The sequence below is a fragment of the Vanacampus margaritifer genome, chromosome 2 (assembly GCF_051991255.1).
Source record: "Vanacampus margaritifer isolate UIUO_Vmar chromosome 2, RoL_Vmar_1.0, whole genome shotgun sequence".
Taxonomy (NCBI): domain Eukaryota; kingdom Metazoa; phylum Chordata; class Actinopteri; order Syngnathiformes; family Syngnathidae; genus Vanacampus; species Vanacampus margaritifer.
The window spans coordinates 27,851,627-27,875,249 of record NC_135433.1 but is presented as its reverse complement, the minus strand read 5'-3'; the positions used below and the strand labels follow the sequence as shown (position 1 = coordinate 27,875,249).

General features: G+C 39.3%; 2 protein-coding genes and 1 long non-coding RNA gene across 3 annotated transcripts; 2 read left to right on the top strand and 1 right to left on the bottom strand.

Moving 5' to 3' along the window:
- Positions 1 to 4,480: 4,480 nt before the first annotated feature.
- Positions 4,481 to 10,177, top strand: cbx8a (chromobox homolog 8a (Pc class homolog, Drosophila)). The gene is made up of 5 exons (XM_077559101.1): positions 4,481 to 4,682; positions 4,835 to 4,878; positions 5,538 to 5,603; positions 6,112 to 6,178; positions 6,325 to 10,177. The coding sequence occupies exons 1-5, from the start codon at positions 4,614 to 4,616 to the stop codon at positions 7,015 to 7,017; spliced, it is 939 nt and encodes a 312-aa protein (XP_077415227.1). The 5' UTR covers positions 4,481 to 4,613; the 3' UTR covers positions 7,018 to 10,177.
- A 1,103-nt stretch (positions 10,178 to 11,280) lies between these two features.
- On the top strand, positions 11,281 to 15,879 carry LOC144043377 (meteorin-like protein). Its single transcript, XM_077556949.1, has 4 exons — positions 11,281 to 11,580; positions 11,995 to 12,392; positions 13,500 to 13,559; positions 14,654 to 15,879. Exons 1-4 carry the CDS (start codon positions 11,471 to 11,473, stop codon positions 14,989 to 14,991), a joined length of 906 nt encoding a protein of 301 aa, XP_077413075.1. The 5' UTR covers positions 11,281 to 11,470; the 3' UTR covers positions 14,992 to 15,879.
- Positions 14,876 to 22,807, bottom strand: LOC144043378 (uncharacterized). The gene is made up of 3 exons (XR_013291101.1): positions 22,715 to 22,807; positions 18,780 to 18,951; positions 14,876 to 14,987 (listed from the first exon to the last, which is right to left on the bottom strand). It is a non-coding gene; the product is annotated as an uncharacterized LOC144043378 (long non-coding RNA).
- Positions 22,808 to 23,623: the final 816 nt, after the last annotated feature.

The window sequence follows — 23,623 nt, the reverse complement described above, 5'->3', positions numbered from 1 at the left end:
ATGCTCCAGAAACCGCAGATGCCAACAAAGGGACTCAAGTTCTTGTATGTATTTGGGGGAGGGGGGAACTCACTTCAAGTGGAAGTGTGACAGCGGCCCAAAAAATCAGCAAAACTTCCATGTTGAAAAACTGTTTAATGCCATTAATCATTCTCAGTCTTTGCATATTTTCAGCATTCATCTTCAAACTTATTTAAAAATACAATTCTGAATTAATGTTCTAAGTTACTGGTTCTCTTCTCTTCTTTTTTTTTTACACCAAGTACAATGTTGTTGATTTTGAACTATTTGGTTCCATACACGTAGATTATTTGCTTGCCTTTCTGTTCTTATTAAAGTCCTGTTTTGAGTGCAGCCTTGCCTCCCTGCTTTTGGGCCCGTAACCACACACACGCCCGTGATAAGTATACAATATTATTGTAAGTCACTGCAACATTACACACAGTTTAACTCATTCACTGCCATAAATTCATTTAAAAAAAAAAAAGATTATCAAAAAATAGGGGCAAAAGGCGATTACATTTTTTTTAATTGTAATTAATCGCATGACTTCACTAGTTAACTCGAGATTAATCACAAATTTCATATCTGTTCTAAATGTACAATAAAAAAAATTCTAGGTTTTCATACTCTTGTTAACAAAAGTGGAAAAAAATGTTAAACTAATAGAAATAGTTTAAAATGATTTTTTGACGTTTATAGCCGTCAATGGCAGTGAATGAGTTAAACAAAGTGTGTTTAAATATCTGTATAGGGGGAAAAAACTGCACTTACGTAATGATTCATTTGAACGGTATTGTAGGTCAAAATGTTTGAAAACCAACCAGCCTTAAAGCGTAAACACAAACGTATTGAACTTAAGTATATTCAACTGAAGTGTACAGTAACCGTACCACACTTTGAGAATGACTGTTCTAAGTGATTTGTGTTTTCAGTTTGGATTTTGCTACAAAGCTGTGAACTACAAAAAATATTCACATTATCAGAAACAATCCTGCACAAATGTCCCTCGCATGCGTTATTCAACTTTATCTCTAGATTGCATCAACCTCGGCATAGGGTGGAGCGACTCTTTATTAACCATTTACTGGACACGCACTGAAACAGCTGACATGTTTCTGTCATCCCCTGAAAATTATTGCAATAGCAGACATCACAAAATCAGAAGCAGAACTTTTTCGTTTCTTGCTGACTGGGAGAAATCAGAAATCACATAGTTGTGCTGCCTACAGTGAGGCATCCAGTTTGGCTGACCAAATATGGTTCCTTGCTCTATAAAGGGCAACAAGCAGGACTGCAGGAAGGAGTGTCAAAACAAGCCAGTGACATTTCAAATATGTTTCCTCAGGCACGCTTGAGTGCACTGGCCCAAGGTTCACTTCACTGTTCCCTTGTATTTTCCTTCTTCTTTTTTTTATCACCATGACGCAGCAATTCTGGCCATACAGTCGAAAAATATAATCTCTCATCGCCCAGGCTCGTAAAATCTCCACATAATAAACGTGTTTGTGATCTTGTGGTGTGAATCTGAGCTGATGCAATGTGCAAACGAGGGGATTTTCGAAACAGATCACATGCAGTTTCATGCAGGTCACGCGTGTCTCTCCCGTTTCTTTGCACAGGAGGCTTATCGACAGCATAACTTTATTGTCTCGGTCATGTGACCCGCTTGTGCACATAGAGGACCCGTGCGTGCCTGGGTGTGCGCACAAGATCATGCATCGAACTGCAACGGCCCGACATATTTATAGAGCAAGTGTGATGTTTCACATTCCGCCTTTATCGTCAAACCTCGCATGAGGCCTGCCTGCCTTCCTGCCTGCATATCACCGGAACCGGTCACAACCAGGTTCGAAAACATTTTGGGCCGCACTGGCCTTGTTTAAATGCGCAAATGCTACTGGCCATAACGTTAAGTATAGGCCTATACGTCGGATGTAATATGCACTGAATCATTTTGAAGGCCAAACTAAAAATTCACGTCCGAAATGTATATTCTTCCTAAAGCTCACTTTTGATTGACACATAAGGTGCAGTGCAGAACAGTCTGTAATGTCAAAATGGTAGAAGTCGCCTTAGTATGACGTTCTATTATCACAAGCAGGCAACGTTGCTCACAACCATGCAAGCCATAATTTTGAAATGCTTTCTCCTAAAACCGTGAAAACGGCAACCTTCCGCAACGTGACGCATGCATGGTCTTTCCTCTCATTTTGAAACGCTGCAAAAGAAAATGTCGCCTGCATGCGTGGTGCAGCAGCGTGCAGTAGTTGCCCAGAAACCACAGAGCCAATGGCGCGAGCTCTCTGTCTTTTTTTTTTTTTTGGGCGCTACCCGACGTCAGGCGCCATTGCTGCTCCTCGCTCGCCCGCGTGCACGTCGACTTGCGTCCAAATATGGAGATGCCAGCGTGCGCGTGCGCGTGAGCAGCAACCTTTGCACACACGGGACATGCCGCTATTTTGACTGATGTTACCACGCGGTTCCACTTCGCGTCACTTCATTCCACGCCAGTATGCCTCTCTCCGTGCAGCAAAAGTGCGTTTCTCTGGTGTTTCTCATTACATTTAGCCTCTATGTAGCTTCGCTTTTGCCCACGTCCCCAACATCAAGAGAACGGAAATTTGTGATTAAAATTACATTGATATGCGTTCTGTGGCTGTAACATTTTTAGGTTGGAGCTTATATATATATATATATATATATATATATATATATATATATATATATATATATATACATATATATATATATATATATATTGTTTATAACAAAGAAAATAACCAGGGACGGGCTTCAGTTAACCTTTCAATTTTTATTTTACAAATTCATATTTTTATAACAATCATAATTGGGGCTTCATGAACGGACGTATTACTAACACGGCCTGTTTATTTTAAAATAAACTGAGGCACATCTATTGTATCATCTATAATGTTGCGCATGGAAACAACAGAAGAGGAAATTATCTAAAAATAAATAGATTTAAAAAAAATAACGACAATCGCCATGTCGAATATTTGAACACACTAAAATACGTTTGAATTAAAAAATGTACCTACATATTCTGTCGTTCCAAGTACAAAAGTAAAATGTCCTCGTTCCGTTTTAATCATCACTGAATAATGTTCTATATGAAAGTAGAAAGGAAGAAATGGTCACAAATAATAATAATAATAATAATAATAATAATAATAATGATAATAATGCTGACGATAATCATAATAATAACCAGCGTTCGTTTTAATTTAATAATGAAAATATGGAATCGAGACATCATGTTTTGTTTGATTTTTAATGAACTAAAAACAAAAACAAACACATAATGAACACCTTCCAATGCTAAAACAAATGCTTGGAATGTAATAAAATTATTACTTTAGGAAAGGAGAACGAAGAATCAATGAGAACCTGTGTAGAATGAAAGAAATCACAAGCTTCACAACATGTTTTGTCTGTTAATTTTAACCTCAAATGTGTTTCTGATCACATCAAATGTTATATACAGAAATTGTACATTATGTTCTGTCAAATTATATTAATGAGCAGTGATTTTAATTATTCAGTTAATTGACAGTCTGGTTATAATATGATCAAGCTATCATTTAAAAAGCAGGATTTTTTCTCCGTGAATTCATACGGAAAAATACTTGTGTCTATCGCTTGCGTTTAACTTGAGCTAAATTGGAGGAAGAAAGTGACAGTTTTGTCCCCCCCATTTTGAACAAAAAATGGTTATTTTAATATTAATGACATTGTGTGTATTTAAACTGTTTTTGAATGTTCGCATGTTAGATGGTCAATAAAGAGCTTGCATGAGCGGTAATATACAGACAGGTTTGCAGACGGAGTAAATCTAAATGACATTTGAATAAATATGTTTATTTCACATTTTTTGTTCACGTTTCTTTACGTTAAACGCAGCATTTATGTAGTTTATTTATGACGTTTTACCATAGTTAAAAACAGAGCGAATTCTGCGTATATACAGTAAAAAAAAACAAAAAAACACGCGTTTTATTCACTTCAAAAGCGCTGCGATATAAGCGTTATTATAGTTTTTTTTTTTTTGAAACGCCTGATATGACATAAAATAAAGTCATAAAGTCAGACAAACCATTTAATCATCTTTTATCACACTGCAGGGTCTCTTTTATTGCCACTGATCAATTATTCAGATTTAACTCTCGGGTTGGTGTGAACTGGGATTAGCCTACTCATGAATATAACAATACTAAAATACACAGAAATTAAAAAATATCTTCCTTTCAGAAGTTTGCTGATGGGACTTGTGGCTCCCGGGAAGCGGCATCAGCGAGTCGGCCACTTGCGCACATTCCAGCTAGCTCCACAGCAGTCAGACCCGCCTCCCGTCGTCCGTAGCAACAAGCTGGCCAATCAAGCTCCACTGCCACCCGCCCCTGCCGAATGTGGTGCCTGGCAACAGCGCGTTACGTCACCACTAACCCCCACCCCTCCTTCCCCTCCCCTGTCGTTCACACCAGATTGCGTATTATGGGATGTGCGGAATTAAACAGCGGGAGGAGGACGCAGGGTAGCGGCCGCAAAGAGCGCAAGGCCGCTGAGGATAGCGCGTGAGCGAGCGGCTTGTCATGGAGCTGTCTGCCGTCGGGGAGAGCGTCTTCGCCGCGGAGTCCATCATCAAGCGACGGATCAGACGGGTACGGTGTTGCTGCTTCTTCTTCTTTTTTTATTTTTTGGCCCTCCATACTTTTTTGGTTCCGCCTGTTACGCAAGCGTGTGTTTGTGCAGTGGCGACACGCACGAACCCGATGGACCCTATAACCCGATTGTGTGCGTGTGTCGTTCGCAGGGTCGTTGGGAATATCTGGTGAAATGGAAGGGCTGGTCTCACAAGTGAGTACAGTACACTACACGATTTTCTCCATAGCAAAGACGTAAGGCTAGGGAGGAGGCAGCGACGCTGGGTGGCGGGAAGCGGAACTGCGTAAATATCAGTTCAAGGCTGTTGCAGCCATGCATGTTTTTTGATCCGTGTTTACTGTACACAATCAGTGGTGAGCCATGACCTGCATTTTCAATCCGACTACTAATATTTCTTCAATGAAATTAAATAGATGAATATTATTTTATTTGGGTAGTGTTTCTCTTGGTTTCACTGCTTCCACTTGGGTGTGAATGTCAGATTTTTTGTTGTTGTCCAATCAGATTCCATCCTCTGTGTGTTACCAAATCAGAAATGTTGTCCATGCAACTTCAACTATATTGGTAATGGAACTGCTTCTTTAAACCAAACAGATTTTACTTTTGTTTGAGGGCGTCGTTACATCAGCATTTTTCCATCCTCATGATTTGTTAGTCAAAGAGAGCTTTGGCTAGCAAAACATGTTTGTAGTGATCCCGCACACATGAATATGTTTAATATTAACAGTCTCTGGTGAGCATTTCTAAATGGCTGATGATGAATGTAATAGTGTCAGTGACAGATCATATTTTGGGGGACGGGAGGGAAGCATTGGGTCACAGCAAGCTCAATGTGCCTCTCCTTGTTCTAGGTACAGTACATGGGAGCCGGAGGAGAACATCTTGGATGAGCGCCTGCTGGCAGCTTTTGAGGAGAGGTGAGCCCAAAGCTACATTCAGGGATGAGGCCTGGTCTCACTTCAAAATACAGAAAACAGAGATTAGAGTGTTAGTTCATGAATAAAACACACTGTAGGAAATGCTTGGTGTCGGTCTGTGGAGGAAGGTGATTGAATTCCCATACCAAAAAAGTTCTATTCATTATTTCAATTTGTTTATTTACATTTTATTATAGAATGATAGGTTTAATACTATCAAGACAGCTAACTAGCCAACCAAATATAACATTAGCTATTATTATTATTATCATTATTATTATTATTATCCTCACTAGCTAGCATAATTGCTGACTAGCTAGCTATAGGACCCGGCGAGCGAGCTCGATAGCTAGCTAGCTCAATAGCTAGATTGCTAGCTGATAGATAGAGATCAATTGATAGCTAGCTTTAGCATCAGCAAAGCAGCTGACTAGCCAACAATAAGTGTAAGACAATAATTTGCTGTTATAGATATAATGAATGATTTTTATGTATTTTCGTCCATAAGGGAGCGTGAAAGAGAGCTTTTTGGGCCCAAAAAGCGAGGACCCAAGCCTGAGACGTTTCTCTTGAAGGTTGGTTGAGTCTACATATCTCATTTTTTTCCACATTTTAAATTAAACTAAACTAAATAAAAACTGTTCAGAGGGGATACAGATTTTCTTTACCTGGGTATACAGCAGTGATTTAAGTTGTATTTAACTTTGTCATCATCACACAGGCCAAAGCCAGAGAGAAAACGTACGAATTTAAACGCGATCCAGTCCGGCCCATCCTGGTCTCCTACCCGGTCCCGGAGCCTGTCATCACGCCGAGGGCTCGTGAGGGTCTGCGCGCCGTGGTCCCCACCATCTTTCCCCCGAGCGCCATCAACCGAGGTGAGAGTGTTGCAAGCCAAGCACTCGAACCAGAGAGGAGGCCCAGATCGGCAGCAAGTTCTCACCAAGAAGCGGGTCCTAAAAAAAGAGGACGCAAGCCCAAATTGCGTCTTCATTACGACCGGGATGACGATGAAAGCGCGGAACCTGCGCTCAAAATATCCAGACGCTTACCTCACAACAGAGGAGCTTCCGACCCCAGCCTGGCCCAGCTGACCAGAAGGTTCCAGGAGGAGACCACCATTACGCCCAGGTCCAGCAGTGAGCCCGTGGGCATGGGCTACACCTGTCCGGACCGAGGAGGCAGGACTCATTACCTGGCTGTTCTGAAGCACCGTGACAAAAACAGAAACCTGCCGATAATGACGGGAGAAGAACTCGGAGTGGTGTGTCCCCCCACGGCCCCCGGCTCCTCGTGGAGCCCTCGTTTCACCAACATGGACACAGTGGTCGTCACAGACGTCACCATGAACCTGCTCACCGTCACCGTCAGAGAGAACTACACCGACAAAGGGTTTTTCCGAGGTAAAAGATGAGAGATACGCGTCAGAAAAGTTCCAGGACTGAGGTGGCAAAACATGTATAATGGTGCCTTCAGATACAAAGGACCAGACCCACAAGTTTTTCCAAATACAAGCTGTCATTTGCCACGCCCAGCTAAAGTTTACTGTCAAACTAAATATAAAACAAAAAAAATATATTTTGTTTTTAAAAACAACATTAGGTTAGTCTGTTTAGCGTCATGCTAACAAACAATACAAAATGCTATGGACAGGCTAAAGGAATAGCATCTGTCTGGAGTTGTTATAACATTTTAAGCAACAGCTGTCTGATTCACAAATGGCGCAGCAATAGTGTAGCAAAACTAACAGGCATATATTCTTGATACTCTACAAAATATGAGTACTATTACTGCATCTTATGACACAATAGTTTTGAAACTCTTCTTTATTTATCTGCTTCACTGCATTATACTATCCCCATTGGCCATGTTGTATGCAGAATTAGCCGCACAAAGAGTTTAATTATCATTTTATGAAATAAATGTATGTTTTTACAAAGTACAATAGAATATAATCCTATTTTCCTTCTTGAAAAACACATGATATAAATTCTTGTTGTTTTTCTGTTGGAGAGAGGCTGGAAAGGCTTAATGGCATTTCTGTTTATTTCAACGGGAAATGTGGGAAAGTGTTTTGAGTTACAAAAGGAATTAAACTTGTATCTGGAGGCCCCACTGGATTTCAAACCCAAACTACGAGAATTCCCCTTCAATGTGGGCCAGGTGATCAAGCAGCGTGTCCACAAAGGGATCCTGTGGCCTTTTCTTCATTCAGGGTGCGAGAAGAGGCAAAAATGATGGCAAGACAATTTGCAGCTGCTTCACAATGACCTGTGCAACTGACAGTTCCTGGCAGAGAAGAACATCTCCCTACTGGAGTGACCTTTAAATCCAAACTTCATTGGATTTAAAATCTCTCTTTCGTGGCAGCAGTCATGGAACTTTTCAGACACAGCTCAGAAGTCATGTGGGTCACATTATTAGGTACACATGCACGCTACCAAAGTTGGGAGTCGCAATTTGGATTGACACTGACAGCAGTAGGCTGATTATACAACTATATCCTGTTCCTAATATTTTGCACTATATAGCTAAACGAGGAAGTCCAACTATAAAATTGTCAGGGTGACTTGACCACTGCAAAACTACACATAATTAAGAGTGAGCCTAAAGTAGGTAAAAGGTTTGTAAATTCTTAGAGATGCCACTAGGTGGCAGCAAACCGTTGTTTTTATAATAGACGTGGCTGAGCACAAAGAGCCCTTCCTTCCGTCAGATCCACTTTTTATGTCGTTACATTCTTCCTTCGCCTCAACTTCCTTTTCGGCTTTTCTTTCTTCCTTACTGACATTATTCCTTCCAGAAGTTCCTTCCCCTTTTCACGTTTTGTTTCCTTGATTCCATCGTCCTTGCGCTAAAGCTTATTTTCCCTCCAACATTCCCTCTTTCCCTTCTGACATTTTTGCTGCCATCCTTTCCCTTAGCCCGTCTTTTTTTCCTGGCATAATTTCGTTCCTGGCCTGTTTACCCCACCACAATACCCCCCCCCCCCAACCCTTCCACACATACAATTCTAGCTTCCGACCTCTATCCTTCCATCTGTCACACTCTTTTTAAATTCATGTTCAGTAGTAGCCTTAATGTCAGTTAGTTAAATGTATTTTTCTGCCCCCCTCATTCATTTTTGCCGTGTTTCCTTCCAGTTCCATCACTTAAACATGCTTTTCTCTTCCACACTTACGTCCTTCCACCATAGACCTGATTTGTCCTTCTTTCCTTCACCTTAACTTCATTCTGCCTTTATTCCTTCCTTTCCCATCCTTTCTTCCCTCAGACCCGCTTTGTAGCTACTTCCACTTTCTTCTCTTCTCTTTACTTTACTTTACGTTTGTTTTTGCCTTCCTTTCTTCAATATCCGGTCAATATAATTCACTTTTTTTGTCCTTGACTCGAATTATTTGTCGTTGTTCAAGGTTCATTTAAAAAGTTTAGCCCTTCTTTTGGCCCACCCTGTATGCATTGTCAATTATTTTATATCGTGCAGGTTTACCTAATGTTGTGGCCAGTTAACAAAGCTACTAACAATTAAGCTACTGTCATCATGTTACTGTATATATTTTTTTAAAGTAGAGCTTCTAAACATCAGCATTTAATTGTTAAAAGGCGAATTATTGTATATGTTTAAAGAGTAACATAATGATTTTCTTTGCACATTATAACGTTGGCCAATTTTAGAATACATTGTAGCCGTTTTGACTGTCAACACACGAAAGCACTTATGGAATTTTTGTTCCACTTTACTAGCTTCACTGCTTATTTTAAGCATTTCAGGTCAGATCATTCAAATGGGCCTAATTAACGCCGCGTGCACCAGAAATAATCAAGCCAAGATTGAGCTAAATTGCATTTTGCATGCTTTTTATGCTCCACATATGTCGCTGCTCCTCAATCTGAAATACTTTGATATTTATTCACGCGCGTGCAGAGCTGCTGTATTCATGTTGAAAATGTGGCGAGGATTTGTTTAAAAATTGTTTGGAATAAATTAGAAACAAGCACATTATAAACCGTTTTTCCTGTCATGTGTTACAAGTAGAAGTTTAAGCCTCAACTTCAGTTTTATTTTTTAGCTAGACATTGATTAAAAAAAAAAAAAAAGTATTAATTATTACGGCAGTCTATGCGGCCCTTCACGCTGACCTTTTTTTTGGCACTGAAAAAGTATTTCATAATCACTATGTCCCGATGCAAAATGGCATTTATGGAGGCGAATATTTGTATGACAAACATTATTTTTCCACCATGGGGCCGTCGGATGCATTCGTGTTAAAAAAAAAAAAAAAAAAAAAACTGGACCACAAAGCCAAGACTGTATTTTGCTTTTTGTTTGGCTTTGCTTTTGCTTGCTTGTTTATAATATAAGAGAACATGAAACGAATTTATTAAGAGTTGTTAAGAAACTCACTTCTCTAGAACCATATCTGGAGCAATAAAAAAAATCCATACATTCACTTTCGATGTAATCTGTCACTTACATGTATCATCATCTGTAAATGACCAGGTTAATAAACTGATTTTGTTGTTGTTGTTGATTTGAAATTGTACTGCTAAAAATAAATCATCTCATGCACCTATATGACTACCGTAATTTCCGATACCCGACATTATTGTGCTTTCGGGCCTTTACAATGACTCGTGTTCCACGTTTGCTTCCACAAGAGGGCGCTACTAAAGATATATATTTTTTCTTTCGGATTTGCATAATAAGTCTTCGTTATATGAGATTAGCCCGGCATGAATACATGTACACATATCAATATTGTATGGGTGAAAACCTCTCACTTGACATATTTACTGGTGGTTGTGTCACAGCCTCCATTTTGTGCCATTACAAACCGCCATGCACGAGAGCGGAAAACGCGTTTTGTCAGCCGGCCGCTAGATGAAGCTGCAAACACAGGGAACACGTTCTCGTTTCGAGTTACAAATTATTCATACATGAGTGAAGTGCCAGAAGATGGTACGCAAAAACTTTTATTTAAAAAATAAAATAAAAATTAAGATGGAAAAGGCATTTACTTTCATCTCTACACCTTCTGACCAGGTACATATACATAATGTTCAAGATGTGTTTCATTCTTTAAAAAAGCGTGATTGATCAGGCAAAACACATTTATTTTTTAATGGATTTCAAATGTGTTATAGATCTCAGGAGAAAGTCCCTGTCCATGCCTCCCCCCCAAATGCCAATATTTGCCTATTCTGCTTGCAGTGTAAGTACATTTATGAGCACAACTGTAAATGTATTATACCTTAAAATTAAATAAACCATAAAATCCATCATTTTTGTTTCTTTGGGTCTTGGGTAGTCAGTGATGACTCATCACTATAGAAGTATAGATGATCATTTCTTTTAATGCTGCAATTGCTATTAACCATTAATTATAGTCTCTTTATTTGATAATCATACCAAACTACAATTGTTTAAAAAACAGCACATCAGACACGTATAAACCAATTACTAATACTAACTATTGATATATGCAGTAATAGTAGTAGTAATGTGTACTAATAATGTCAACTGTCAACTATCAATTTTGAAATGTCAAAACAAATTAAACCAAAAGATTTCTGTACAGTAGGCTACTGTATTCAAAATGTAAGATTTAGCATATATAGATTTAGCCTATAGTTAATTCATGGAGCTTCAAAATTCTATTCAAACAACAAATTATTGGTATAGTAAATAAAAAAATAAAAAATGCCATCACTCAGTTCCCAACATAGCGTCGTCTTTGCATATGCAAGCGCGCGCATGCTGACCACGTGAACGCGCCTCATATAATCAGCCAAGCCACGGGTTTGCAACCGCACATGGTTGAGGCTCGTCACAATCCAGCCATGCTCTTCTCTCTCGCCGACTTTAGATGTTTTGGAGCGTGTTCGACATGTTTGCCAGTGTGCTGTTCGTCGTCGTGTTCATTCTGAGCCGAAAACTGCACTTTTGTGCGGCTGACTTGTGCAACTGGAGTGGAAGGTAAGGGCGAACTCGGGGAATAATTGCGTGGAAACTGCATGTGCACTGCCAACTCGTGATTGTGTCTGAAGAAAACCAAGTTCAAGTTGATGATATCGCCGTTTATCCACCATGCATTTTGTTGTCATCACATTTTCCACATTTTATTCATTTGGACTATAAACCAACATTGCTAGCTTAATAGCGTGATTGCTTTAGTCATTTTAACCTTTAATTTCACAACAGTAATATATATATATTTTTTTTTTAAACGAATGTGCTTGCTAAAAATGTTGTTTTTACTACCAACGTTTCATCAAAGCAAGCTCGACTTTTGTTTGTTGAATTTGTGTTTTTTTTCCTTCTTGTTTTCAAAAACATTTCCCCAAAAAGTCAAGGCCCGACTGACCTAATTGTTGTTTTCCGTCAATGCAGTGGCTTTCCAATCAGCATAGACACCAGGATGGTCCTGCAGGTGCGACTGCGCTGCACAGAAGGCTCTGTCAGGTGGGCCTACCCGGGCCAAGCTCTGCGGGTGGTCCTGGAGCCCAACCTGTCCTCCTCTGCCAGGCGCAGCACGCTTTGCATCAAACCGTCGCCCAGCTTTGGCGGCGCCAGCCTGTTTATCGAACGGGGCGGACAGCTGGAACCTCTGGTGACGGACGGCGGGCGGGTGGAGCGCGTGAGCTGTTTCAGCGGAGACGAGCTACACGTGCCCGCCATCTACATCCAGACAAGCCTGCCGGGAGATGAACCTTGGAGCCCACGTTGGCTGGGATTCAGATATGAGCTGATGGCCAACAGGAGTGCAGCACCCAGCCTGGACCACACAAGTGAGTTTCTCTCTCTTCTGTAGAAGCAGTCATCCCCTGACAGCAAAACAGCCGTCATCTTCATGTTTTCTTTATCCTCTACATAGAACCACTAATATTAGTGCTCTACTGATGACTAATCTAAACATAAAAATCCTATTAAAGTTGTTTTGTGGAATAGGAATTAAGAAGATTAATCCATCCATTTTCATCCATCACAGGGTGCTTCCATTTTGTCTGTTGACGTCAAAATGCACTCAGGCTTACATTGAAAATGACATGTCACATGATCAAACCCAGAAAACAGGCGCTGGTGACATTGAGTCCGAGAGTACATTGACATTAATGGACAAAATGGCCGTCCCTTGAGATGGATCAAATTGTTTATCACAGCTGTTTTTAGACATCGGTGTCCACTATAGATGCCACTATTTCATAAGCCTTCTTACAAAAACTTAATAAAGTCTTCGAAAAGGAGCAGCTGGTTTCTTCCACATCTCGGTCCCGATGTCCACAAGATGCAGCTGCTGGTCAGCCTGCTGTTTTGTCTGGCTGTCTGCTTCCCATCCTGGACAACAAAGCACAGAGGGCCGAGACCATCCGGGCGGCTGGAGGGCAGCGGGCCAAAAGTCTGAATTGTCTCCGCAAATAGTTTGCAGATTCCACAAATGCCTCGTCGTGTTCCTCGCCATTAATCCATGTGTGCGGGCCCGCCCGACATAAAACAATCTCATTCTCCGTGGAGAACACACAGCTGTGGAGTGGCAGAGTGGTTGACTCCCAAATCGGTACAGGGGTCATTGCATTAGCTTCATACAATGGGAATCCCACAGCAGGTCGAGATGTGGAGGATAATATGGTGGGCACACAACATTCCTTCATTTAACCTTTGGTTTCCTCACTATGGGATGTTGAGGGTTTGAAAAGAGGCGGGATGAGGCAGACGTTAGGCTACATGACACTCCATTCATCATTGTCAATTTGGATGGCACATTCCCTCCAAAAAAATCTTCATACATTTCCATTTATATCGCTTTGACAATGAGTGATGGATAACCTTAAAGGCTGGTCAGGAAAAAAATGTCGATTTCAATCCAATCCAATATGTTTCTCATGTTTTGTCCACAGCTTTATGTCGCCCATGCAACGATACGGAGCTTCTGATGGCCGTCTGCAACAGCGACTTTGGTGAGTACGCATGAGTGAACAACACTGACCCTGGCTGACCTTCTATCAAGACAGGACAGGTGTATGCCTCAAAATGAACTATTTCAATTAAATCCAGATGATAAGCAAACTGTCAAATCACACAAAATAATATCAAGGGCTGTATTTTCCTAGCTGGCATAAATCTAGGAAAATACATTTAAGTGTGGCGCGGAGGCAGGTTAGACCCGGTGTTGGCCATTTTGTAGGCTGGTAAATCTGTGAGTGGTCACAGCCAACTTCAAAATTGTTTTTATTTTGTTAAAAAAAAAGTTGTGTGTGTGTGTGCGTGGGGGCAGGGGGGGGGGTGTTCTTTTCAGGACAAATCTTGTTTGCATGTTATGGTCATTAATTAATTTGCTCCCCAAAACATGTAAAAATGTTCTATTTTAAGTATTGCCATAGTCCCAAAAACATATTTATATGTTTTTATGTTGTTTTTTTATGCTAAAGCATACAGAAGGCTTTGATGCAGCCTCTGACCTAAAGAGGACTTTTAAAGCATTGGTAGTTATTACAAAAAACGGCCAGCAGGTGGAGGCAGAGTATAAGAGATCAAAGGCTCTTTTCCCCAGTGTTTTAAACTTATTTGTGAATAATGATGAAACTTAGCTATATTCTAAAGCTAATTGCTGCAAAATGGAAAAGAACTAGAAATATATTTTATATATATTTTTTTGGGCAGATTCCATGTTTTTATAGCAATAGAACACAAAATTCTGTGGGCTTTGAAAAAATTTGTCAAAATCCAGTAAAACAGCCAGGAGTGAAGGGGGTTGCTTCAATGAAAATGGCTGTGAGTGAATGAGTTAATTATTATTATTTATTATGCTTACGCCTTTTCAATTGGCTTGTTTGCCCAGACAAAAATCAGTTTTATCTGTGTATATTCGTTTGAGGCCGATTGAATAAATGAACCAACCAACAAACATTTCTGCCTATCTTGGTAGAGACTGCTCATAGTAGAATACATCTTGAAATGTACTTTAATAGTTATAATTCAAGGGAAAAGGTAAAGAGTAAAGTCAGTAGTAAGTAAATTTCCTTATAATTGCAAAATATTTGCGTTCTTCCAGTAGTTCGAGGCTTCATCAAGGACGTGCTTCATAATCTGGATCGTCAGATCTCACTGGTGGAAGTGTTGGCGGTGAAGGTCCACTGGCAGCGTAGCGGCGTGTTTGAGCACCAGGCGATCGCTCCTGGATCGTCCGGGACCGTACCATCGTGGCGCGGTGTTATCCGCGCCCACCTCCAGTGCGGCGTGAAGTCCGGAGAGGGAGACTTTCTTTTCACGGGCTCGGAACACTTTGGGGATGCTTGGCTGGGTTGCGCCCCTCGTTACAAACACTTCCTGTCCATCTACCGGACTGCCAAGGCGTGGTTTAGGAATCCCTGCGATTTCCCTTTGGACTGAAATGTGAAGATGTTGAAGATGTTTGTCAGGAACAATATTCAATAGCTTGTTATATCATGACATTTAAAATGAAACATAGACGGCTTCGATGTTTACATGTTAGGAAAGCGCAGCAGCAATAGTTTGTTTTTCTTTTTCGGAAAATGAGTTTCAATCATGGGTTCAGGATTCCCGGTCCTGCTATTTTGCAGATTATTGTGTACAGTTTCTAAATATTTTGTTCTGCGTTTTGTTTATTTTGGGTGCAATTACACTGTCAACCATTAGATGACAGTACACTATTTTAATTGACATTGTACATTTCGAAGAGGAAAAATGAAAACAGCAAGTACCTCAACTCAGCCTCTTTTTTTGCAGTCCTGATTTTTATGCCTACAGAAAGCAATTAATGTAGGTTTGTTTTATCTTGTACATCTTTGGGCATGATTGTTTATTTTAAGATAAAGTTTGTTTAGAAAAAGCAGGATTTGTTTACTGTTAGCACAGAATTAGCGGGACACGGCTACACTGTACAATATTTTTTGTTTTATCCATTGTTCTTGCTTTCTCAGAATGTATTATGTTTCCATATGTTTGTGCAATTTCAAAATGTGTGTTAAAAAACATTTACAGGAAATGTTATAAGAGCATGCCTCAAGAGTATTTAAAGAGGCTACAAATCTGAATGGCTTGCTGTAAATGAGACCTCCGTATGCCCGTTGTCTCTGCCATTTATGGCCTCCAGCCTGGGAGAGGAGTGAGCTCTTTGTGTTCGTCGCCACATCGCCTGTTGTTCACTTGGACGGTGACCTTTGCCACGGGCCGTTTATAATTGTCACTCTCAGTCCATACGGTGCTACTTCCACCATGTTTACTTACAAGGTGACTGACTTTCAACAAAAATCTTTTTGTAGTGGATTTGTTTTTTTGCCAGTTTTTTTTTTCACATTGCACGATAGATTGTACATTTTCTTAAATTCTGTGGTATATAGAATAAATATGAATAATTATTGCAAATGAAATGTTTCTGATCACATTTCCTATCATATAAATTAGGGGTGTTAGAAAAAATCGATTCCGCAATATATTGCAATATTACAGCACGCGATTCTCGAATCGATTCGATATGTGGCCGAATCGATTTTTAAACATCAATTTTTTATGGGAATATTCAATAAAATGTCTTACTTTAAGGGTTAAGATTCACACATTAAGCATGGAAGAATTTTATATTAATGGAACATTAAGCCTTAATATTTTATTTCAGTGCTGTTCAAACATGAAACAGACTGCAACCTGTTTGTTAAATGCAGTGGCTCAGTTATAAGCCTAAATTTTCAGATAAATAAATACATTTTCATACAAATCTTACCGTGTACATGTACAAGTTTACTGATTAGTATTTTCTAAATTTGAGTTAAAAAAAAATCGCAATAATCAATTTATAGATTCGTATCGGGATTAATCGTAATCTAATCGTGACCTATGAATCATGATACGAATCGAATCACCAGTACTAGGCAATTCACACCCCTAATATAAATGTTTTATATGTATGTTGCAGATTAGCAAAATGGATTTTTCACTGTACAGTATGCAGTTGTCACCAATGAAAAGATACCTGCAAATTATCTTTACAATGGACACATGATGGAAATTAAAATAAAAAAAATTGAAGCATCCAAAATCTGGAGATAATATAAATTCCTTTCTTTGGTCATTATTATTAAAATTTAAAACATTTAAAAATTGGAATGTAGTCCACTCAGTCCACTGATTAGATTATGTAATAACATTATGTAAAATGTTGCCCTTTTACACTTGTTGTTAATACTTCTTGATAATTTCCATACGAGAAACAAGATCTCAAATGTCATTTAAATAAATACAACAGATCAAAACTAGTGTGTCTTTTTGTGTTAAAAAGTAAAGATTGATCAATGTCACGAGAAGTGGTTAGGATAAAAAAAAGAGAGAGTGTATTTTATTACAGGCTACGTTGTTCTACAATATTAGCGGGATCAAAAAGAACACAATTTAGTAATTTCTTGTAAGAAAGCAAAGACTCCAGAGCATTGAAATGTAAAATTCATAAGATTCTCCAGCTCGCAGGCCCCTTGAAAGCTTTTTAACCATGACGTAGTAAATGTCACACAACCACATTTACTATCATAGGATGCCTAATCTGTTTTCCTTTTCCCGTTCGCATCCCATTGTCCCCTGAAATCTGTGATTATAGTGGAGTCAAATCTGAACCCAACGTTTCTTATTGAGCTGTGTGCCCCCCCCCCCCCCCACCCCCCGCATCGTCGTGGCCCAAGATGACCCAATGGACAGATGTGAGGCCCCGAAGCCCTGGCCTCCTCCCCCTGGCCCCTCCCACATGAGGGGAACAATTAATTGACTTCTAAAGCACCAACATATCCCGGGCCTCTCCTCGGCTGAGGGGTGCTCACAAATTGGTGCGTTGAACTTTTTATGGGGACTAAATAGCTGCCAATGAAAGTGTAAATGACTCCATGGTGAATGGCGCCTGCACAATAGCCCTGCGTGACAAGGCCCCCGGCAGACATAATGACCATTGTTCCGGCTGTTGCCATGTCGAAAACGTCGGGGCTCAGGATTTCAAGAAGCTGCAGCTCAGCTTGTTCTTTATCTGCTATTTTTGACTATTACGTGCAATATTCCTTTATTGCATAGGTGTCAAATGCAAGGCCCGCGGGCCAGATGCGGCACCTTGTTCATTTTATGTGGCCTGTGAAAGTTTGACACTATCGTTATGTCCCTTGACATCAGTTTAAAAGTACAGACTCATATTCATTATGTAAAAGAAAATTACTATAACAGTTTGTTATAGCTTGTTCACAATATAATGTGAAATTAACATGTTATTTTAAGACAGAGCCAGACAAGATTTATCCCCCTACATATTACAAAAGTAATTGAATAGCATTGCTTTGACCACTGTCTTAAGTCTTTAGTCTATAAATAATATGTCACCAAATTTAAAATATACAGTAAAATGTAAAATAGCTTAATTCGGATATATATATATATATATATATATATATATATATATGAGAATACATATCACAAAAAAGAATAGATTGTTGTAATATTAATTTAGCGTTGCTTTTCATTTGAAAATGTTAGCTTATCCATTTTAAAGTGTTTAAGTTAAAAGTAACTAACTACTTTTTGTAAACTATAATTATCCAGCCATCCATTTTCCGAACCACTTATTCCTCACATGGGTGTCGGGTACTGGAAGGGAATTTATTTTTTTCGGGTGCTTTTCCAACTTTGTGGCGCCCCCTGGAGGCCACATGGATGGAAGGGTGTAAATTGGTTGCAAGAAATTTGTGTAATATATGTAAAAAGTGACGAGAAATACTATTTTGGGGACAAAACATTCTACCACAATGACCAGAACAAATCCAAGAAACATGAAGTAGCCTAACACAAATTATGATGTGGTGGGCCAGATCTGGCCCCCCGGGCCTTATGTTTCGCACCTGTGATTTAAATGAACAGACCAAACGGACATTGTGATCAATACAGCACATAAATCAAGCCTTCAAACAAAATTATTTTAAGCCGACAGAGGCCTGGGTTGAAGTCTCCTCCCCTTGTATTATCCCAGGAGGAACACCCGTCACAACCCCACCCCCTAATGTCAGACGTCTAAACAAAATATAACCTCTCTGCGGGCTTTCGAGACCTCCCAATTCTCATTTCTGGGAATTCCAGCCGGCTCTCATGGGGAAGGAGCCCAGGAGGCCTCAGCGCCGATCCGCCGCATGACTCACCGGCAGGAGTCCACCCCGGCTGGGGGGTAATTGGTTTATCCCGCCGCCTGGTCTGCTTTCCCATGTGGGCCACTGCTGTGTGGAGGCCCGGGGGTACAATATGAAAGCAGCATGAGACCCTCCGGTGGCGAGCAGCCATTCACCGCAACAGCTATAGAGAGTCGGTACAGAGCTGCAGCAACACAAAGATGGAGAAAGATGTCTACTTGGCTTTGGAAACTACTTTGCCATTTGTCCTCCTTTTGACTGCAAGCACCATTTGGGGTTGAAAGTGGGACATAATTGAATTTTTGCCAAAATTGAAAACCTTTTGAGAGAGGCTCCACAATCTCTCGAAACACGTTTACATATATTTCCTATCAGTCATGCACATGCCAAGCACCCGGCAGAGAATTTGATTTAGAGAATGCTTCATGGGATTTCAAATGAAGACAAAAAAAGTGATTTTCTTTGATAAGTGTATTGATAATTTCCACGATTTTTAGTAGGCCAAGACTATTCCGTGCTCTAAACAGTGGTTCTCGGAATTTTTACATTAAGAACCACCTGGAGAAATACTTAACTCTTCAAGTACCACAATCATGACCAACTTTAAAATACTGTAATGCTTGTGCATTACATTTTCATTAAAAAAAGAAAGAAGAGACAGACCTTTTAATGTTACTGTTCTTAAATAATAACTCTTTTCTATTGTATTGCAATTAAAATGAAATGAAAATTGTTGTTTTGTTGTTGTTGTTGAAAAACATTTTGCAACGATAAGTGCACTTTTATTTAATTAGAAAAGTTATAGACAACTCAGTGTACTCAGGCAGCAATTATTTCATCTACCACTAGAGGGAGCCCATGTACCACACTTTGAGAATCTTTGCTTAAAAGATGGCAGTTTTTTAAATCATTTTAGTTAAAGATGCATTGAGTTTAAAATGTTAATGTTAAAGAATTTTCTGCATCATGCATGCTCCACCAATGCCCAGATGAGTACAAAGAGCCCTGACTTTTTAACTTCAGCTGCGCCTACCAGCTTGTATTTTCCCTTCAGTGTAGAGTGTTCTGCGCCACAACTGTAGTTTCTTGGGGGTGGGGAGTGGTGGAGGGCATGGGCGTAGCTAGAAATTTGTCATTGGAGTGGCCAGGGTGAAACCATGACTCTTTTGGGTGGGCCATAAGTTCCTACCTGAAATTTCTAAATAAGTGATTCTTAATCATGCAACCAGACTATTCGCATGCCGACCTTGGGCTGCGAGCACCGACTAGTGGGCTGCATGAAATAATATGTTATTAATTCAATGCATTGGAGCTGTTACAATTGTCAATGATTTGCTCAGTCACAATTACATCAGAGCTTTCTGCCACTTTGCAGCAATAAGGCAAATGTCAGTTACTGACCTGTACAGAATAAGTAGAAAAGGAAACCGAACAGCGAAATTCACGACTAAGTATTTAAAAAAAAAAAAAACTATGTTGATGCCTTACCTCACCAAAAGATGACTTTTTTCCATTGTTTTTCCTGTGGTAAAATCTATTACCTGTAGTTATTTTTGTGTTAGTTAATTTGATGCAAGAATTCTTAATTTGATGCAGGAATTCTTTGCCTGTTTGGCATCTTGTTGGATGTCAAAGTTCACACATTAATACATGTCTTCTTGATGATCACATTGTTTCAAGTTATTTGATATTGTTACAGGTTTTTATAAGTAAAGGTAAGGTAAATTCCACTGATTCTAAGTGGGGTCAAATTCATTCTCCGCATTTGACCCATCCCCTGAGGGAGCGGTGAGCAGCAATGATTGCGCTCGGGTATCACATGGTGATCTAACCCCCCAATTCCAACCCCTTATACTGAGTGTCAAGCAGGGAGGTAATGGGTCGCATTTTTATAGTCTTTGGTATGACCCGGCTGGGGATTGAACCTACAACTTCCCAGTCTCAGGGAGGACACTCTACCACAAGGCCACTGAGTTGGTTATTATATTATTATATTATTATATAAGTGTATTTGATTTCATAATTGAATACAATCATAATATCTGAATGGAACATTTTGTACAAGAAATACAGGTTAAAAAGAACACTTGGTTTGTTTTTATTATATTGTTTTCTGTAGTTCAATTTATTAATTGGTTTATTGTGTCCTTTTAAAACATCATCTTGTTCCTACTGTACAAGATTGATACATAAAATTTCTTCTTTTGGTGTTTGGTTTTACACACATTTATTTATTTGTTCAAAACACTGAACATTAAACATACCAATTAATAAATAACAAAACCAAGTAGATTATGCCTTTTCATGGACTAACATAGCACTAACATAGGCTGACATTCACGTAGGCAACATGACAACTATGTCAAAAACTAAATATTGAAGCTTTATAATAATAAAAATTTAGGTTTGTGTGAACGCTACATGTGTAAGCTCTGAAATGTTTTTGGAATTATGTTTCTATCTGCTTCAGGAGCTGAGATATCAATTATTTAGTTAGCATTGACAATGTTGTTGAATATCCAGGATAAGGGGTAGGGGAAATGGGTAGTTGGGTTGGGGTGCGTGGCCACGTGCCTCCGCCATTGGTGGAGGGTGACGTCATGCTCGTGCCCGTGGACATATAGTGTTTGCAATTGGGATGGAAAGTGAAAGACAAAACTAAATAAAAGGCCGGCTTCAAGCACAGCCCAAATTAAAGCTCAGACGACAAGAGAACTGAAAAAACAAAGAGTTTATTCCAGTGCACCATGCATAAGCTTGACACAGAAGCTGCAGTTACACTTTAGGCCAGAGGTAGCAGTTGCGAGTAAAAGAAAAAGAAAAGGAAAAAAAAGAAGAAATCCACAAGCACCTTTAAGTTTATTCATGTGATTTGTCCTTAATGCTCGCCAAAAATGTTACTTTATCACAACAAATTGCCCTATAAAATGCAGGTCTTGTTCTGGCAAAGATAAAAGTGACAATTTGTCTCTCAACCTGGCCAAAAGTGTATTTTCATCACACTAAATTCCTGATTGAAACAACTTGAAAGTCAACCAGAGTTAGAGAACTGTGTGTTCTACTTGGGAGTTTGCTAATAAGACAACTAGTGTCTCCTATAGACATGTTCATGAATCATGACACACAGTTGAGAAACACTGTCCTACACCTACACCAGCTGAACGTCTAATGCTTCAACAATAATAATAAAAAAAATAAAAAAAAACGCGCCCTAGTTTTAAGTGGTTGCCAATGATAATTATAACCCTTAACCACTTTTTGGGGTGCTTTTTTTTTTATATTTTAGTGGTGTGCTGTGAGATTTTTCTACTATTAAATATGTGCCACTATTTAATAAAGCTTAGGAAAAATCCAACTAGGGAGCATTCAATCTTGACGATGCAGTTAATTAACGAAATATAAACATTACATCAAAATGTCCAATTAGGAGAAGTAACAGTGAATTGAAATTGTGAATGGAAGAACACACAATGAATAGCTGCAATGACCTCAAAGTGCCTGTAGATGGTGGCCGTAAGCAAACATTTAATGTGTTCTATCCTGAGGGCCTACTAGGTTTCTAGTTAGGAATGTGATTTTCACAACTCTTCATAAGACCTAACAACCAGCTCCCTACTTTAATAAAACATTAAAAGCGTTTACACAACACGACAGTTAAAATCTGCTGAAAACGGCTGAATACCAAAGTACATGAGGTTTTGTGCGCTCCACGAACAAAATACTTAGCGCTTATGACTAACTGCAAAGGTCCATAGGTCGAGACAGGAATCCCAGTATGGCCTTTACATGGCCAGCACTTTTAATAAGAGCCCAGATAAGGCCGATAAGGCAGAGGAGTGCTACAGTATGATAGAAAACTTTTACTGAGTGGATCTACTACCATAAGACTGCTCGAAACAGCACTGGGTGTATTATTATGGAAACATGGAAAAGTGTAACATTCTTACCATGCTTGGGCAGGATGCAGTCCCTCTGGCGAAGGCGGAGCCAACTGTTCGCCAGTCAGCTGAAGGACTGAAGTACCTGTAAACAATGAATAGATTAGTGGTTAGGATATTAGTGACTGAGTTAGCCTTTCGTAGGTGTGCTTTTATAGATATGCAAGCCTTTACCTGAATATTTACAAGTGCCCTCCCTGGCCAATTCATGAAAGCACCACTAAGATATCTTAAATCTTAAAAAAAAAAAAAAAATGCTTAGCTCTTCATGCACAACCATCATGACCAGACCAACAATAAAACACAGAAGCATATGCAACATTATGCACAGTTTAAACATTAATACTGTGGTTGAATTTAGGAAAAAAGTACTTTATGATGAATTCAAACACAAGTTTAATAATACAAAAAAAAGCTACCCAAAAACAGTTATAAAAATAAAATGCAAGTTTATATACAGTTTGAAATTTAAGTGATTCTTTCATGTGCCACTAGCGGGAGCCCTTGTACAACAACAACAACAAACAACAACAACAACGACAACAACAAACAACAACGACAAACTGCAACAACAACAGTAAGAAGATGACTTAAAAAACGGATTCTATGGCTATGACTAGTGTGGAAAAACACAAATACATTTGAGATTAGATTAGATTGATTCATTTGTCCCCGTAGGGAAATTTGTCTTCAACAAAGAAATAACAATAAACCATACTGTAGGACCAAGACGAGACATGCAGTAGCAGACGGGCAGGTCAGAAAAGCAAACACTAAAACTGAATGCTTTAACAATTTATTTAGTTATTTATTGATTTTTTAATGCGTTTTAAGCATTCATTTAAATCGTATATTTGTACTCTTCTATAGTTAAATAATGTACGTAAAATTCATTTAGAACCAAAGTTTAAAAATGCA